Source organism: Oncorhynchus kisutch, linkage group LG27 (genome assembly GCF_002021735.2).
Source record: "Oncorhynchus kisutch isolate 150728-3 linkage group LG27, Okis_V2, whole genome shotgun sequence".
Classification (NCBI taxonomy): Eukaryota; Metazoa; Chordata; class Actinopteri; order Salmoniformes; family Salmonidae; genus Oncorhynchus; species Oncorhynchus kisutch.
In genome coordinates, this window is record NC_034200.2 from 16,893,236 (window position 1) to 16,912,846 (window position 19,611).

At 44.6% G+C, this 19,611-nt stretch overlaps 1 protein-coding gene across 2 annotated transcripts in view; it reads right to left on the reverse strand.

Moving 5' to 3' along the window:
* The window catches only part of LOC109872244 (phosphatase and actin regulator 1), an 87,692-nt gene extending 68,088 nt beyond the window's left edge, over positions 1–19,604 (reverse strand). For both annotated transcript variants that reach the window (XM_031806872.1, XM_031806873.1), the window contains exon 1: positions 19,467–19,604. In XM_031806872.1, coding sequence (XP_031662732.1) covers positions 19,467–19,578 — 112 coding nt within the window. In that variant the 5' untranslated portion in view covers positions 19,579–19,604. The remainder of the gene's footprint in view (positions 1–19,466) is intronic.
* Between the last annotated feature and the right edge of the window lie 7 nt (positions 19,605–19,611).

The window sequence follows — 19,611 nt, forward strand, 5'->3', positions numbered from 1 at the left end:
AATCAGTGACCTTAATTCAATCAAGTACAAGGGAGAAGCGGAAAACCCGCAGACACTCGGCCCTCCATGCAACGACAGTGGCTCTCAGTACTGCAGACAGCTGAACAGCAGTAGGCATGCTCTTGATGCTCTGTGCAGCTGGCTAGGCTACATCTGTACATCTCCCAGAATATGGGTTTCTCTACCAAGTAAAGAGCACAGAAATCAGTCCACCATATCTGTCTCAACTCCTGAACAGTGCCTGAGCCGTTGTCTGCTGATGTACCTGCTTCCTCTACTGAATGGTCCATTGGGGATGGATTGAGGTGCAGAAGCCTCAGCTCCAAAACCGCCATAATAAAGCCAGACTACAGTTTGCAACTGCACATGGGGACAAAGATCATACATTTTGGAGAAATGTCCTCTGGTCTGATGAAACAAAAATATAACTATTTGGCCATAATGACCATCGCTATGTTTGGAGGAAAAAGGGGTAGTCTTGCAACCCGAAGAACACCATCCCAACCGTGAAGCACGGGGGTGGCAGCATCATGTTGTGGGGGTGCTTTGCTGCAGGAGGGACTGGTGCACTTCACAAAATAGATGGCAACATGAGGAAGTAAAATTATGTGGATATATTGAAGCAACATCTCAAGACATCAGGTTAAAGCTTGGTCACAAATGAGTCTTCCAAATGGACAATAACCCCAAGCATACTTCCAAAGTTGTGACAAAATGGCCTAAGGATAACAAAGTCAAGGTATTGGAGAGGCCATCACCAAGCCCTGACCTCAATCCTATAGAAAATTTGTGGGCGGAACTGAAAAAGCATGTTCGAGCAAGGAGGCCTACAAACCTGACTCAGTTACACCAGTTCTGTCAGGAAGAATGGGCAAAAATTCACCCAACTTATTGTGGGAAGCTACCCGAAACGTTTGACCCAAGTTTAAATTGCTTAAGGCAATGCTACCAAATACTAATTGAGTGTATGTAAACTTCTGACCCACTGGGAATGTGATGAAATAAATAATATTTACTAGGATTAAATGTCAGGAATTGTGAAAAACTAAGTTAAATGTATTTGACTAAGGTGTATGTAAACTTCCGACTTCAACTGTATAATTATACACATTATATACACAAAAGTATGTGGACACCCCTTCAAATTAGTGGATTTGGCTATTTCAACCACACCCGTTGCTGCAAACAAATCGAGCACACAGCCATGCAATCTCCATAGACAAACATGGCAGTAGAATGGCCTTACTGAAGAGCTCAGTGACTTTCAACGTGGCACTGTGATAGGATGCCACCTTTCCAACAAGTCAGTTCGTAAAAATTCTGCCCTGCTAGAGCTGTTCCGGTCAACTGGAAGTGCTGTTATTGTGAAGTGGAAACGTCTAGGAACAACAACGGCTCAGCCGCAAAGTGGTAGGCCCAAGCTCACAGAACGGGCCCGCAGTGTGCTGAGGCGTGTAGCGAGTAAAAATCATCTGTCCTCGGTTACAACACTCACTACCGAGTTCCAAACTGCCTCTGGAAGCAATGTCAGCAAAATAACTGTTAGTTAGGAGCTTCATGAAATTGATTTCCATGACCGAGCAGCCACACACAAGCCTAAGATCCCCATGCGCAATGCCAAGTATTGGCTGGAGTGCTGTAAAGTGTCCCGCCATTGGACTCTGAAGCAGTGGAAAAGCGATCTCTGGAGTGATAAATCACACTCAACCATCTGGCAATCTGCAGGAAGAATCTGGGTTTGGCAGATGCCAGGAGAACGCTACCTGCCCCAATGCATAGTGCCAACTGTAAAGTTTGGTGGAGGAGGAATAATAGTCAGGGGCTGTTTTCATGGTTTGGGCTAGGCCCCTTAGTTCCACTGGAGGGAAATCTTAACGCTACAGCATCCAATAACATTCCAGACAATTCTGTGCTTCCAATTTTGTGGCAACAGTTTGGGGAAGGCCCTTTCATATTTCAGCATGACAATGCCCCTGTGCACAAAGCAAGATCTGGCCTGCACAGAGCCCTGACCTCAACCCCATCGAACACCTTTGGGATGAATTGGAACAATGACTGCGAGCCAGGCCTAATCACCCAACATCAGTGCCTGACCTCACTAATGCTCCTGTGGCTGAATGGAAGCAAGTTCCCGCCGCAATGTTCCAACATCTAGTGGAAAGCCATCTGAGAAGACTGGAGGCTGTTATAGCAGAAAAGGGGAGGACCAACTCCATATTAATGCCCATGATTTTGGAATGACATGTTTGACGAGCAGGTGTATGTGCATCTGAATGGGTGTACAGTGCAGTCGGAAAGTACTCAGACCCGTGGACTTTCTCAACATTTTGTTACGTTATAGCCTTATTCTAAAATTGATTAAATCGTATGCACACAATACTCCATAATGAAAAAGCAAAAACAGATTTGACATTTTTGCAAATGTATAAAAAATGGAATACTGTAATATCACATTTACATAATTATTCAAACCTTTTACTCAGTGCTTTGTTGAAGCACCTTTGGCAGTGATTACAGCATTGAGTCTTCTTGGGTTTGACTCTACAAGCATGGCACACCTGTATTTGGGGAGTTTCTCCCATTCTTCTCTGCAGATCCTCTCAAGCTCTGTCAGGTTGGATGGGGAGCGTCGCTGCACAGCTATTTTCAAGTCTCTCCAGAGATGTTCGATCGGGTTCAAGTCCAGGCTCTGGCTGGGCCACTCAAAGACATACAGAGACTTGTCCTGAAGCCACTTCTGCGTTGTCTTGTGTGTGTTTTGTGCTGTGTTGTCTGCTGTGTGCTTAGGATCGTTGTCCTGTTGGAAGGTGAACCTTCGCCACAAGGTCATTAGTGCTCCGGAGCAGGTTTTCATCAAGGATCTCTCTGTACTTTGCGCCATTCATTTTTTTCCTTGATCCTGACTAATATCCTAGTCCCTGCTGATGAAAAAAAACACAGCATTGATGAGGGGGGGGGGGGGGGGGGGGGGAATTATTTAGTCAATTTTAGAATAAGGCTGTAATGTAACAAAATGTGGAAAAAGTCAAGGGGTCTGAATACTTTCCGAATGTATTTGATAGATGTATGGACATTATGGACAGTATGCGGATAGAATATATAGTATATCTGAAGAATACGTGGATAGAATAGTGTGTACAGCAATAGTTGAATAGGCTGGCCTTGACTAGAATACAGTATATACACATATAAAAATGTGTAAAACAATATGTGAAACATTGTTACAGATAGAGACGAGGAGAGATGCAGTGGTCAATACGTCTCCATTACAAAACAAAGCCAAACAATAACTAACATCAAATACTACAACAGCAAACCACCTTATTAACTGTTATTAATTAGATACCTGTAGAATAACAAAACTACACAACTGGAGAAAGACATATGTAGTGTAGTATATTCAGCCTATCCCCCCCAACTGTCCTTCTCTGTGCCTGCTTATGGAGTAGGCTGCCGCTGCTCTAGATGTTTACATTAGTGTGCTAAAGATGAAACAGAGCTGCAAGCAGGGTGACCGAGGATGGCACACGGCAACTGTTGGGGGAAACTAATATTTTTTTAATAACTGAGGAGGAAGGGGGTGCGTGTGTGTGTGTGTGTGTGTGTGGGGGGGGGGGGGTTTAGTCCCCGCAAGGTCAAATGCTATATTTCTACAGGGGTTTATGGTTAAGGTTAGAATTAGTGTTAGAATTAGGTTTAGGGTTCGTTTTAGGTTTAGGAGCTTGGGGTTATGGTTAGGTTTTGGGGTTAGGGAAGTGCGGTTAGTGCGAGGAGTGTGTGTGTGAGCACATAGCTAGAGTAATGAAGCAAGGTCTTACAGGGGAGAAGGAATGGTTCCAATCCTAATTCAGTTACAGTGAAGTATAAACCCTACAGTCAGGGCCTCCGTGAGGAATTGTAGGACATATGCAGCTCTTAGAAGTAACAAAGATGTATTGTTTTTCTCATTCCAATACAAGCTTTGTTAGCGGATCATACAATATACTCCGATAGGTTGAATCCAAAACCTATGCTCTGCGAGTTTGATATATTAGATTGAGGCCTGTGAGTTCGATATCCAAATGAACAGCATGTCAAACCTACATTTGTGAGTTTGATAGACTGTGCTTCCTTCCTGCATCTGTTCTCAATGTACTGTTGCTATGTGGGCACTGAGACGAGAGAGAGCAAACACACCACCACTGAGTTGAGCACAGCAACAACACTCACAGGTAGGCTGACGGCTTGGCAGCAGCTTGGTACATGGTGGCCCTCTGGGAAGTGCATAATAGGTAGCTAGGCCTCGCTCTCCCACACACACACACACTTGCTCTGTGTATCTATACATCTGTAATTTGTAACTCTCTACTACTCCCTGTTGTCGACTCTCTCTCTCTCTCTCTCTCTCTCCATATCTCCTTTCTATAGCTCTCCCTCCGGTTTATCTATACATCTCTAATTTGTAACTCTCTAGCTACCGCTGCGCTCCTTGTTGTCTACTCTCTATCTCCCCCTTTCCCCTCTCTCTCCCTCCTCTTTTGTGAATGGATTGCTGGCTCTCAGAGCTCAGTCGTTCCCAGCCTGCGATGACTCAGTCGAAGTTCAAACGCTATACATGCAGCTCTGCTCTGGATCTCATGGGTGGGTGGCATTGCTTTATGTAACTGCTTACGCCCAGTAGTTTTCACTGGCGACAGAGCACACCGCTAAGTCCCAACACAATTATGCTAATTGCACAGGACTCATCCCCAAGGGTCCCAGGGGGAATAAGGCAGAGGGGATGGGGGATGGGGGATGGGGGGGGGCAGACAGCTGTAACCGCTCCCAGTTTAATGCTGACGCAGCTCTACAACACAATGTAAAGTATCCAGCAATTTCAATCTTGCATGGTGGAAGTGAAGTAGTAGTGTGTATGGAATTCCAGATCAGTATACTGCCTCCCTTGATTCATGCATTGCTCCAGGTAAGAGCGTCATATGCAAAAATGAATATAACATTAAGCACCTAATACAACCTCTTGCCTTTTACTACACCTACTGTACCCATTTCCTCTTCATATAGCCTACTGGTCAGGCTTAATGTGGACTCACATAAATATCTGAATGGTGGGTACATCATTTCCCGTAATGAGCTGTCTTAATGGGTGAGCCACACAAACCACAACATCAAATATGGCCCATTCTCATTGGCTGCTCTAGTTCTGCCCAATGAAAACACATCTGCCCACTGGGTACACCATGTCATTTCAAAGTGGATAATATATAGTACATTACATCCTATCTTCACCTACTCAAAAAGTTAGTTGAGTTTCCAAGCAACCACCTAATAGCACAACCAAATTCCAATGAAAGACATGTTTTTATCATTGCGCTTTCAACCGTTTAAAAGCTGAGCAAAGTTCAAAAAGGAATACAATGTCAGATATAACAGATTGCCTTATCACTGTGCTTCATCTAATAGCAGAACAAAATGACCTGGATTGCAGTAGAGATTACATTAAAAGTACATAGTGCAAGTGATCAATTCTATTTGAGATACTGCACAGATTATTACAAAGTTACTGCAGTGCAACTTTGACTGAATGGACGCCAAGGTTACTGCTGTACACTACACTCTTAGATAAAAAGGGTTCATCGGCTGTCCCCTTAGGAGAACCCTTTTGGGTTCCAGGTATTACCCTTTTTGGTTGCATGTAGAACCCTATGTGGAAAGGGTTCTATCTGAAACCAAAGTGGTTCTACTTGGAACCAAAAAGGGTTCTTCAAAGGGTTCTCCTATGCGGACAGCCGAGTCCGCACAGGAGTTCTTTCTGAGAGCTCTCCTCTGTCGGTCAGAAACATCATAAAGAGCTGGTAGTGTGCAGTGGGAACTGTACTGCGATACTACCAACAAGCAGTTATGCCTTTCCCTCCATATTGCTTCACAACAATGCTGACTGCCTGCACAAACTCCAACAGGGGTAAATTCACAGCGTTCCACCGGGTTTCCTGCAGATTGAATTAAAGAAAAACAGGCTGTGTAGAGAAAGAGACACTGCACTCCCCCACCTCCAGGCGGTGTAGAGAAAGAGACACTGCACACCCCACCTCCAGGCGGTGTAGAGAAAGAGACACTGCACTCCCCCACCTCCAGGCGGTGTAGAGAAAGAGACACTGCACTCCCCCACCTCCAGGCGGTGTAGAGAAAGAGACACTGCACTCCCCCACCTCCAGGCGGTGTAGAGAAAGAGACACTGCACTCCCCCACCTCCAGGCGGTGTAGAGAAAGAGACACTGCACTCCCCCACCTCCAGGCGGTGTAGAGAAAGAGACACTGCACTCCCCCACCTCCAGGCGGTGTAGAGAAAGAGACACTGCACTCCCCCACCTCCAGGCGGTGTAGAGAAAGAGACACTGCACACCCCACCTCCAGGCGGTGTAGAGAAAGAGACACTGCACTCCCCCACCTCCAGGCGGTGTAGAGAAAGAGACACTGCACTCCCCCACCTCCAGGCGGTGTAGAGAAAGAGACACTGCACTCCCCCACCTCCAGGCGGTGTAGAGAAAGAGACACTGCACTCCCCCACCTCCAGGCGGTGTAGAGAAAGAGACACTGCACACCCCACCTCCTCCAGGCAGCATATTGGCTTTTGGCAGTGGTTGTGCTGTCATTGGGATTCAGTGCCTCAACACCTCCTACCCCCCCCCCCCCCCCCCATCTCCTACCCCCTTACCCTACGTTCTTCCACGTTGACTATAAATATGATTAATAACCTCATTGTCACGCAGCTTTCCCCAGCTTGGAGAGCTTTTGCAGAACGCATTATTTCACATGGGGGATGGGGGGGGCACGTGGAAAGCATATTACAGCCAGTCATTCCCACACTCCAGGAGAGAGATGGGGAGGGCGATAGAGGGACTGAGAGAAAGAGAGAGACAAGAGAGAGAAAATAAAGTGCAATCTCTTCAGGCCTTTCAATGGTCGACATCTGCCGTTCTCCTCCTTTCATCTGAAGTGGAGGATGATGGGCGATCTCCTAGTCAGGTGGTTGGTTCTGATGTTTGAAAGGATTCGTAGCACGATTAGTTGCCTCGGTGCAGCACAGCTATACAGCTATTTTCAACATGACGTGTTTTAGTCAGAGATCGATGGTACAGTAGGGTACAACCTGTGCTGATCCATATGGACTGCGCTAAGAACACGTGCGTTGCATGACTAAAATGTGAGTGTGCGCGTGTGTAGGGTGTAACCTCTTGCCACTTTGTTGAACATGCGTAATAATAGTCCTGTATATTGTTACCAAACAGCTAACATACTGCAGGTTCAGCAGAGTCCATGCTGGCACCACCCCCAAATGCAATCAATCTCAGATGCACTGCACCTTAACAGGAAGAAGAAGAAGAAAGAAATCGGCACGTTAAGACTGACGACTGAATGCAAATGTTCCCAGACAATCTTGACCGTGCAAACACCTCCAGAATATGTGATTTAATTTGTACTGGGGCTAAAAAAGAAAGAGGATAATCTAATCCGGTTGTGGTAGGAGTCGAAATTTAAAGAGTGATTAAACTTCTTAATCCTTAAACTGGTGGTAAACTCAAACTGTCATCTCTGTTAAAGCCATAGTTACGTAGCCGCCCATGTCCAGGATGCAATGACTCCTGGGGTCGTTCTTGAATTGAGGTGGCATTTGCATCCCTTGACTTTGCAACCTTGAAAAGCACTCAAAAAATTACAAATAGTTAAATATCATGTTTGTTAATATTGAACTGTTTATCAATGATGAAACATAATGCAAGTTGTTTATTCTGCAACACGTTATGTTAATGCATGGTTTAAAGTAGTTAGGGTAAGCAATTTGACTTGTCCCAGTAGTGATGTGTAGAGTTGTAGCTGTGATGTTTTGGGGATTTAGAGATATTATCTATTATTATTAATACTAAAGGTGAACAAAAGTATTGAATATATTGTATAGAGATCAATAAAAACAAATTATGCTATTAAAATATTTTTTTGTTTGTTGCTAGTATAATGTTTGACCCTCAGCTTTAAGTCAGTGGTGTTACCTCCTTGAAAATCCCTCAGTACAAAGATATACTGTACAAGGATCTTGAGCATTCCCTCCCGTGGCAAACTGTTTTCAGGGGAGGAGTCTATATTAAACAAAATTATTTGCTAATTACACCCTTTTAGTATATATAAAAAATAAAAAAAAATAAGGATTCCATTTACAATTTGGTGTGTCTAAATCCAAAGTGTCACTTGGTGTTACTCAATTACTCAAAGGAAATAACATTGTTAGCAAAATTATGAATCATCTAACTTTAGTAAATTATTTTTAACGGGAAGGACTTTAGATTTGAGCATCTATGGCCTCCCTTTACGAAAATCCCCCAAAACCACACATTTCTCATAGGTGTTACCATCATTGGTGTTACCGTCATTGGTGTTACCGTCATTGGTGTTACCACTCCTACTGGTGACGCAAAGTTATCAAAATGGTAAAACATATTTAACGTAAATTAATATGCCATACTAGTTGATTAAGAATGTGAAGATGTACCCAAATATATTTAAATAAATACACATTTTTCCAAAATGCGATGCCCAAATGATGTCTCAATTCAAGAACCAGCCTACAACAGTGTATTCAGACCCCAAAAAAGTGTTACGCCTTATTATAAAATTGATTTTTTTTTAAATGTATGAAATAAAACATTTTGCTTATCAAGCTACACAAAATAATGACAAATGTGTATATATATATATAAAACGTACAGTTGATGTCAGAAGTTTACATACACCTTAGCCAAATACATTTCAACTCAGTTTTTCACAATTCCTGACATTTAATCCTAGTAAAAATTCCCTGTCTTAGGTCAGTTAGGATCACCACTTTATTTTAAGAATGTGAAATGTCAGAATAACAGTAGAGCATTCAGCTTAATTTCTTTCATCACATTCCCAGTGGGTCAGAAGTTTACATACACTCAATTAGTATTTGGTAGCATTGCCTTAAAATGGTTTAAAAATTGGGTCAAACATTTTGGGTAGCCTTCCGCAAGCTTCCCACAATAAGTTGGGTGAATCTTGGCCCATTCCTCCTGACAGAGCTGGTGTAACTGAGTCAGGTTTGTAGGCCTCCTTGCTCGCACACGCTTTTTCAGTTCCGCCCACACATTTTCTATAGGATTGAGGTCAGGGCTTTGTGATGGCCACTCCAATACCTTGACTTTGTTGTCCTTAAGCCATTTTGCCACAACTTTGGAAGTATGCTTGGGGTCATTGTCCATTTGGAAGACCCATTTCCAACCAAGCTTTAACTTCCTGACTGATGTCTTGAGATGTTGCTTCAATATATCCACATAATTTTACTTCCTCATGTTGCCATCTATTTTGTGAAGTGCACCAGTCCCTCCTGCAACAAAGCACCCCCACAACATGATGCTGCCACCCCTGTGCTTCACAGTTAGGATGGTGTTCTTCGGCTTGCAAGAGTCCCCATTTTTCATCCAAACATAACAATGATCATTATGGCCAAATAGTTATATTTTTGTTTCATCAGACCAGAGGACATTTTTGTCCCCATGTGCATTTGCAAACAGTAGTCTAGCTTTTTTATGGCGGTTTTGGAGCAGTGGCTTCTTCCTTGCTGAGCGGCCTTTCAGGTTATGTCAATATAGGACTTGTTTTTCTGTGGATATAGATACTTTTGTACCTGTTTCCTCCAGCATCTTCACAAGTTCCTTTGCTGTTGTTCTGGGATTGATTTGCGCTTTTCGCACCAAAGTACGTTCATCTCTAGGAGACAGAGCGCGTCTCCTTCCTGAGCGGTATGACGGCTACGTGGTCCCATGGTGTTTATACTTGCGTACTATTGTTTGTACAGATGAACGTGGTACCTTCAGGCATTTGGAAATTGCTCCCAAGGATGAACCAGACTTGTGGAGAGCTACAATTTTTATTCTGAGATCTTGGATGATTTATTTAGATTTTCCCATGATGTCAAGCGAAGAGCCACTGAGTTTGAAGATAGGCCTTGAAATACAGCCACAGGTACACCTCCAATTGACTCAAATGATGTCAATTAGATTCAGAAGATTCTAAAGCCATGACATCATTTTCTGGAATTTTCCAAGCTGTTTAAAGGCACAGTCAACTTAGTGTATGAAAATGTATGACCCACTGGAATTCTGATACAGCGAATTATAAGTGAAATAATCTGTTTGTAAACAATTGTTGGAAAAATTACTTGTGTCATGAACAAAGTAGATGTCGTAACCAACTTGCCAAAACTATAGTTTAACAAGACATTTTTGGAGTGGTTGAAAAACGAGTATTAATGGCTCCAACCTAAGTGTATGTAAACTTCTGACTTCTACTGTATTTAAAGAAGTATTCAGACCCTTTGCTATGTGAATAAAAATTGAGCTCAGGAGCATCCTGTTTTAATTGATCATCCTTGAGATGTTTCTACAACTTGATTAGAGTCCACCTGTGGTAAATTCAGTTGATTAGACATGATTTGGAAAAGGCACACACCTGTCTATATAAAAGGTCCCACAGTTGACAGTGCAGGTCAGAGCAAAAACCAAGCTATGAGGTCGAAGAAATTGTCCGTAACTCCGAGACAGGATTGTGTCAAGGCACAGATCTGGGGAAGGGTACCAAAAACATTCTGCAGCATTCAAGGTCCCCCAGAACACAGTGGCCTCCATCCTTCTTAAATGGAAGAAGTTTGGAACCACCAAGACTCTTCCTAGAGCTGGCCACCCGGCCAAACTGCGCAATCGAGGGAGAAGGGCCTTCCAACAGGACAACAACCCTAAGCACACAACCAAGACAACACAGGGATGGCTTCGGGACAAGTCTCTGAATGTCCTTGAGTGGCACAGCCAGAGCCCGGAACTGAACCCGATCTAACATCTCTGGAGAAACCTGAAAATAGCTGTGCAGCAACGCTCCCCATCCAACCTGATAGAGCTTGAGAGGATCTGCAGAGAAGAATGGGAGAAACTCCCCGAATACAGGTGTGCCAAGCTTGTAGCGTCATACCCAACAAAACTCGAGGCTGTAATTGCTGCCAAAAGGTGCTTCAAAGTACTGAGTAAAGGGACTGAATATAGTTAAATGTGATATTTCAGTTAAATGTTTTATAAATTAGCAAAAATGTCTAAACTGTTTTTGGCTTTGTTATTATGGGGTATTGTGTGTAGATTAATGAGGGGGGGAAACTATTTAATCCATTTTAGAATGAGGCCATAACGTAACCAAATGTGGAATAAGTCAAAGGGTCTGAATACTTTTTCAAATGCACCGTATATGAAACCCTACCCTGCAGTGAGGCAGTAAGACTAACCAGGCACAAGCAAAGTGTATGAAGTAGAGGAGATAGATCCACTCAGGGTAGAACAGAGACGGGCTTGAATAGAGATCAAATACAGGCAGCCTTAAAACTGGGAGTGGATCTTGTCTGGCCGGTGGTTATGTGATGTGCTTCCCTCTGACACACTATCGTTTCCCCCAGAAAGGCCCAGGTGAGACAGGAAGATAGAGGGTGGCGTTAGATGGGCTCTGTCCTGCCACCCTCCACCATCCGTCTGGCCATATTGATTGTACTCTCTGGAACAGGAGTGATTACAGAGACCAGGAGGGAAGGAAGGAGAGAGAAGCAGTGAGGGTGAGAACTCAACATTACTGTACCGCAACGGACTGGTAATATCAGGAATCAAGGTAAGACCCAGACTGTCAAAGTAACAATGTATATTGTGGCAACAGAGGCAGGCAAAGACAGGTCAAGGCAGGCCGTTGCAGGGGGGGGGGGGGGGGGGGCATGGGCCTAGAAACAGAAGACAAGGGGCATGGTTTTGATTCGAGACACAGAAAAGTTCGGAAAAATATGGAGGGTACAGGGCAACAGAGGAAGAACAGCAGAGGGGCTAATGATCTTGGAGCGGGGGGGGGGGACAGGTCTCGGCTTCCGGGGGTGTGGCTGCAGCCCTATAGCAACATGCCAGTGCCTCAGACTTGACCTTCTTGGATACCGGTCGGAGCTGCAGAAGCGAAGTGGCCCGGGCCTTACTGAACCCCTCTTGGAGGTCCTGGTACTCTGCAGAGCTGGCGGAGAGGTCCGGGGGAATTTCCAAGCCCAGTCAATGGAGGGATTGTGTCGCTGGAGCCAAGAGAATCCCAATACCACGGGAACCTGCGGGGACTCAACTAGCAGGAATTGGATAGCCTCGCTGTGGTTCCCCGACACTCATAGGCTGACAGGGGTGATCTTGTGGGTGACCCGGCCTATAAAGCGCCCGTCCAGCGCTCTAACACCCATGGGAATGGAGAGCTGTTGAGTGGGGATGCCCAGCTTGGACGGTGGGGTAACATCCATGAGACTCACATCGGCCCCCGAGTCGATGAGTCCCTCGAGAGACTTGGACTGGTCGTCCCACAGCAGGATGGCATAGAGAGGGGGGAGAGTAAGGGGAGAAGAACCATTATCTTTCAGACCCTCCAGTGTACACACTCCAATGAATGAGCTAGCTCCCGTGAAGGGACAAGACACAAAATGACCATCAGTATCGCAATACAGACAGCTATAGGTCTCAAGTCTGCGTATGCATTCGGCTGGAGATAGCCTAGCCCTGCCGAGCTGCATTGGCTCGGGAAGAGGTGAATCGGCAGTCTCCGGGAGGCTCTTGGAGGGACACGGGTAAGCACGGATCCTTTCAGGGACGTCCGGAGTTCATCAGTTGCAAGGTGGGATCCCTCAGTGAGGGATTGGGATCGCAATCGAACCTCTTCTCCCTCCTACGTTCCCGAAGCCGACCATCGATCCGGATGGTTAAAGCGATGAGTGAATCGAGACCCGTTGGTAGTTCTCAGACTGCCAGCTCATCCTTTACCTCCTCTGATAATCCATGCAGGAACTTGTCGAACCGCACTTCCGGGTTCCAGGTACCCTCCGCTGCTAGCGTGCAGAACTCCACCGCATAGTCTATCACACTGAGGGTGCGCTGCCGGAGCTGGAGTAACTTCCGGGCAGCCTCTCTCACGGACACCGGAGCCTCGACCACTTTTCTCACCTCCGCCACAAATACCTCGGAGGCAGACTGTTGCTCCCACACCGCCGTGGCCCAGGCGAGTGCCCTCCCGGACATCAGCGTAATAATATACGCAATCATTGAGCGGTCCAAGGGGAAAGAAGAAGGCTGCAGCTCGAAAACGAGGGAGCATTGGGAGAGAAATGCCTGGCAGGTTCTGGAATCTCTATCATAGCACTCCGGGAGAGGTAAACGGGATGCCCGGGAAACCGGGGTGACGGCACTGCTACCAGGCGGGTTACAGAGGAGCTGGGAGGTTACCCTTCGTGGTCGGCTGCCTAAAGGCAACCCATGGACATGCTCCCGCAACATGTCCAATGCTTGGTCATGACGATCGGCCATGGCCTGGAACCCCTCCATTATGCCGCGAAGCAACTCCTCGTGCCTACCAATGGTGGCTCCTTGGGAGGAGATGGCGTAGCGGAGCTGGTCCAAGTCTGCTGGGTCAGCCATGGCCAGTTCGTACTATCAGGAATCAAGGTAAGACCCAGATGCAGACTGTCGAAGTAACAATGTTGATTGTGGCAACAGGGGCCGACAAAGACAGGTCAAGGGACGCAGGGGTCAAAAATCCAGGGTAAGGCAAAGGTACAGGACGGCAGGCAGGCTCAGGCAGAGAGGTCAGGCGGGCGGTTACAGGTTCAGGACAGGCAAAGGTCAAAAACCAGGAGGATGAGAAAAGAGGCGCTGACAGGATACCACTGGTTAGCTTGAATGAACAAGACAAACTGGCAACGAACAGACAGAACACAGGTATAAATACACAGGGGATAATAGGGAAGATGGGCTACACCTCGAGGGGTGTGGAGACAAGCACCAGGACAGGTGAAGCAGATCAGGGCTTGACAGGTAATGCTTATACACTGATACTAGGCATCTGGGAATGGGAAATAATGTTCCCGTAACAATGTGAAGAGGTTGTCAGTATGTTTGGTGCTGAGGAAGGGAGTCATGTGTTAAATGGAGTGTGTGTATGTGTGCATCCATGTGTATGTGTATGAAAATAGCTTCAAAATCATGTCCCCTGCAATGCAGCTCAGCCTAGTCCAGTCCAGTCTCCAGCCCATACAGGCTATTTACATTCAGCCCATGTGCTGCAATGGAGATCTAGCCATCAGTGTCCCCTGTCGCACGCCCCCACGCCCTAGTCTGCACACACAGCATTCAGCTGCCCAGGACATCTAACTACTGCACAGTAGCCCACCCCTGTGAAATGCACAGTGTATCACATCCATGACATTACAAGATAAACAAAATACTGTGTAAGACCGATCAACAATGAGTGTAGCGATCCTATATGGAGTGCACAAAACATGTGATTGAACTAAACCAAAAAACAGATCCAATTTACAATCACACACAGATGAAAGGCTCCTGTCTGATCGGATTTTTTTTCACAATACTTTAGCAGAGCGGTATTCAAAGGGAACTGCAGTGGGGTCGCCAAAACGTACAGCCGCAATATGTTTATTTTTGGGAAACCTCACAAGTCACAGAAATGTGTGTCTAAAAGTCTAAGAAGCAGTAGATCTGTTCTATATGCACTAGTTCTATACTTCACTTTTTTTTTTTTTTTTTTTTGCGTCTTTTACTTTTGGTAAAAATACAATATTTTTGTATTATATTTCACAGCTGTTCAGATGGTACGATGACTTTCTACAATATACTTGCTTGTTTTGTCACAAACTGAAATTAGGTAAAATATTATACATTTTTGCAACCAGGAAATGGTCCATCAACTTCTGCATAGTGCATCTTTAAAGAGTACAGATTATCGTATGGGACAATATACAAACGTTTTAAAGAAAGACAATTTGAAAGATACAATTTTATTGAGTAAATGTGCTTATTGTTTTCTCTTCATTTTGATAAGAAAGTAAAATGCAACAAATGTAAGGTTATTTGTTGATGGAAAAATCTAAAATGTACAGATTTTAAAGTTGTTTCATTAGATTTGGGGTGGGGTCGCAAGAAATTTGAGAAAAAAAACAAAAGAACGGGATCTCTGCTGAAAAAGGTTTGAATACCACTGCTGTAGGGGTTGAGGGGTCAACAGTCAAAACTACAGTATAACAAATCTTTCTGTATGTCTGTCACACAAATGCACGGGCACGCACACACACACACACACACACACACACACACACAGAAAGTATACATCTCTTTCCATCTGAGCTCATGTTAGAGCCAAAGAGCACCATTCAAAGTTAAGGTTCATGCCTTCCACAAAACACTGTAACAGCTAACTGAAGGGACCACTGACAACCAGTACATCTGAACTTAAAACACACTGTGTGACTGCGTGTGTGAGACAGAGAGGCAAAGGTGGGCTTCAGTAAGTGAAACTGTGTGAGACAAGATGACAGTATGCTAGAGTGTGAAAGAGAATGAATGAGGAGAAATAAAAGGAGAGTGTGTATAGGGAAGGGAGAAGTGTGTGTGTGTGTGTGTGTGTGTGTCTGTTTGGGAGAGGGAGATAACAGATGTGACTGTTGTTAAGCTATGCCTAAGTGATGAGCAAACAAAACAGACTAATCTAATGAGAGAGCTGCTGGACTGACCGGCAGGCAGGCAACACACACACACAACGTTGCAAGCACACGCATGCACCCACGCACAAAAACATGCACGCAAACGTGCATACAAGCATGCACACACACACAGCTCTCACCCAAACAGTCACTCCGCAGCCTGCCATTCTAATCCTTCATTTGCCTGTACAGATGGGACTGGATTCTATTCATTCTGCATTTGTGTGCACAGTGTGAAATGGAAGTGTCAACCAGCTTCTCTGGTTAGCAGTAATTTCCTGTTGGGATGATTGATTGGAATCCTGGCTTCACCTTGTTAAGTCATCTGACAGATGTAGTTCCAATCGCTCGAAGCAGAGCCATGTATAGCTTGCAGATACATACACACACACACACACACACACACACACACATACTCCTTTGGAATGGTCACCTACTGCTCTGATTTTCGACTGCGTCCCATAGGGCTCTGGTCAAATGTGGTGCACTATATAGGGAATAGGGTGCCGTTTAGGACTCAACTGTACAGCATCACATCACTGGGTGCTTCATAACAGTGAGAGAGAACAAGGCTTAGCCTAGCTGTGGTTTCCAACAACAGAAACCTCCACTATGTTAAGGATGAACTCACATGGCAGCCAGCAGCATGACTCAGCTCCGGTTAATCTAATCAAAGAGACCAATCAAATTAGCCACACGATGCTAAACAGACCAATTCAATATACCTATGTCTTGTCATACTCAATCCTTACTGTACTCACCCCTGATTCAATGATGGGGTAATTCCTGTCATAAAGTAAATGGACACCATGGTGCTATAACATTGCAGGGCTGAGCTAGCCTCACTGCAGAGACTATATGAGCCTACTGTATGTGACCCTGGGAGGACAGGGTTCCAAATGTTTCAGCAGTTTCCGTTCAGAGTACAGAATAGAAGTGCATACTGATTTCTTCACGCATGAAACATCTTTATTATGTTGATCAACACGTTCATCGGCCAGTCAGACAATCGAGTGCCTTTTGGAACTGTATCCTCAGACATTTGCACTGTTGTCCTCTCAGAATGTTGTGTCTGTTCGAGTTTGTGTGTGTGTGTGTGTGTGTGTGTGTGTGTGTGTCTATGAGTGAGTGGGATATCTGACACCATATTGTGATCTGTGGTGTCTGGCAAAGACAGATTTGTGGTCATATACAGTAGAATATACATTAGCAGCTTGCTTCAGGCCTATTCCAAGAATCCCGTAGGTGCTGGTGGGGTATAGTTCAGCTGTTAGTAATGGTGGTCCCCATTCTCCTGCCCCCTCTCCACTAAGGCCACCTCCCAATAGTGGCAAAATGGAGGAATGAGACATGCAAAGTCATAACCCTCTCAGCCTGCTCCCCTCCACGGTCTGACAGGCTCATTAGAACAGTTCTGGTTACCTCAGGGCTCATCTGGGCCAAATGGCTTGGTGACTTTAGTCTCTCCCTCTCTCTCATTCCTTGCAGATTATAGTAAAACTTGTTTTGGGGCAAATCAAAACACAAGAATGTAGACATTTCCAAAATACATCAATAGCCTGCAAAGTATTTATTCGCGAAACTATGCAAAGGACTTCAAGCTGGTGTGCAATATTGTGTGTTAAATCAACAACACAAGTAAAGCCAATCTTAACACCATCGGGGCTGATGCTGCAGAATTCACAGTGTGAGTGTGACTGGAAAAACAACTGCAATTCGCCTGGATGGAGGACTGGGTGATGATGATCAAAACAGAAATGTAGCAATACAGTTTGGCTTAACAAAATATAGCAGGTTAAAGGCAAAACAAGCCCCCAAAATAAAACATTCAAAGACTTTACCTTAAGTTATTTGAAGTCTTTGCAAGTACGCACCTGGCGGGCAAACTTGGCTAGCTAGCAGTTTCAGCACCACAGCCAGCCAGCTGTGTGACAGAAGCACTGCAAGACTATTGAACTGATGCATTGACTATTTGTCAACTAATAATCTGTCGTTCCACCCCTGAACAAGGCAGTTGACCCACCGTTCCTAGGCTGTCATTGTAAATAAGAACTTGTTCTTAACTGACTTGCCTAGTTAAATAAAAGGGAAAAATATATTTTTTAAATGGCAATCACACAGACCATATTTTGCATGATATCGAAATACGAATAACTACGATATTTGATTGAAAGGCTACATTTGGCTGCATTTGGTTCAGACTGTATGCTATTACATTGCAAAACATATGAATACCTCATGGTCTAACAACTGACTCAGCCCGAAATATGCCAAGTCACCATGGTAACAAGGAATGCAATACACCTAGGTGCTTGAGGGGAGCAATTTGTGCACGTTTCCCACAAGCCATAACCAAAATCGAATCAACATCCAATACACTAATATATTCTTACACTGTACGTAATAACTTGGATGTATCTAACATACAGTGCATTCAGAAAGTATTCAAATCCCTTGACTTTTTCTACATTTTGTTACTTTACAGCCTTATTCTAAAATGTATTAAATAATTTTTTCTCTTATCAATCTACATACCCCACAATGACAAAGTATTCAGACCCTTTACTCAGTACTTTGTTGAACCACCTTTGGCAGCGATTACAGCCTTGAGTCTTCTTGGGTATGACGCTACAGGCTTGGCACACCTGTAATTGGGGAGTTTCTCCCATTCTTCTCTGCAGATCCTCTCAAGCTCTGTCAGGTTGATTGGGAAGCGTCACTGACCAAGGCCCTTCTCCCCCGATTGCTCAGTTTGGCCGGGTGGCCAGCTCTAGGAAGAGTCTTGGTGGTTCAAAAGTTCTTCCATTTAAGAATGATGGAGGCCACTGTGTTCTTGGGGACGTTCAATGCTGCAGAAATGTTTTGGTACCCTTCCCCAAATTTGTGCCTCGACACAATCCTGTCTCGGCACTTTACGAACAATTCCTTTGACCTCATGGCTTGGTTTTTGCTCTGACATTCACTGTCAACTGTGGGACCTTATATAGACAGGTGTGTGCCTTTCCAAATAATGTCCAATCAATTGAATTTACCACAGCTGTACTCCAATCAAGTTGTAGAAACATCTCAAGGATGCTCAACGGAAAAATGATGTACCTGAGCTCAATTTGGAGTCTCTTATCAAAGGGTCTGAATACTTATGGAAATCAACTATTTCTGTTGATTTATTTGTAATAAATTAGAAAACTTTTTTTTTTTTACTGTGTTCGCTTTGTCATTATGGGGTATTGTTTGTAGATGGATGAGGGGGAAAAAACACATTTAATCCGTTTTAGAATAAGGCTGTAACGTAACAAAATGTAGAAAAAGGGAAGGGGTCTGAATACATTCCTAATGCACTGTACACGGGTGCTTTAACAGTCAACACCAATCTGTTCGCTGTCAGGGATCTATCCGGTGTAGCCTAATCCTGGACACCTTGCTGGTGACTACGATGACGTTGGGGCTCAGATTGCCATTCGAATGCTTCTCTATTATGTAACTGAATTTAATTCATGCCTAATTCCGTTCTCTTACGAAATCAAATCTCACACGTTGAATAATGATCATGAGTATTGTTCTTCTTCTTGCAAAGCCTAATCGCACATGATCAATTTAGCAATCAGACAATTCGATTGATATGACAAACTTGTCCAAAATGCTACCAAAATTGCAAATGAGGCAAAACCAAACTTCCATTTCATAAGCTACATGCACTAGAGCCCACTGGCAATAGCGCAGATCAAGCACAGTCTCAGTAAAACAAATACGATAAAATAGAATTATGTGTTACAAAACCGTTAGTTTACAATAGGCTAGTAAGGTTAGGTGCAGTGCTTTATACGCTACAATGCATCGAACACTGAAAATCAATGGCCAAACGTGAGAAGCAACCTACCTGTGCGCAGGTTGAAGGAAACTCTGGCTTCGGCGAGGTACGGGGTATCGCTCTTGGACCGGACTCTCCTGATCGGCCGGCGGTCTATATGGTCCTCTGGAGAAGCCGCCATCAATTTGAGCAGCGCCCAGTGACGACTGGGGGG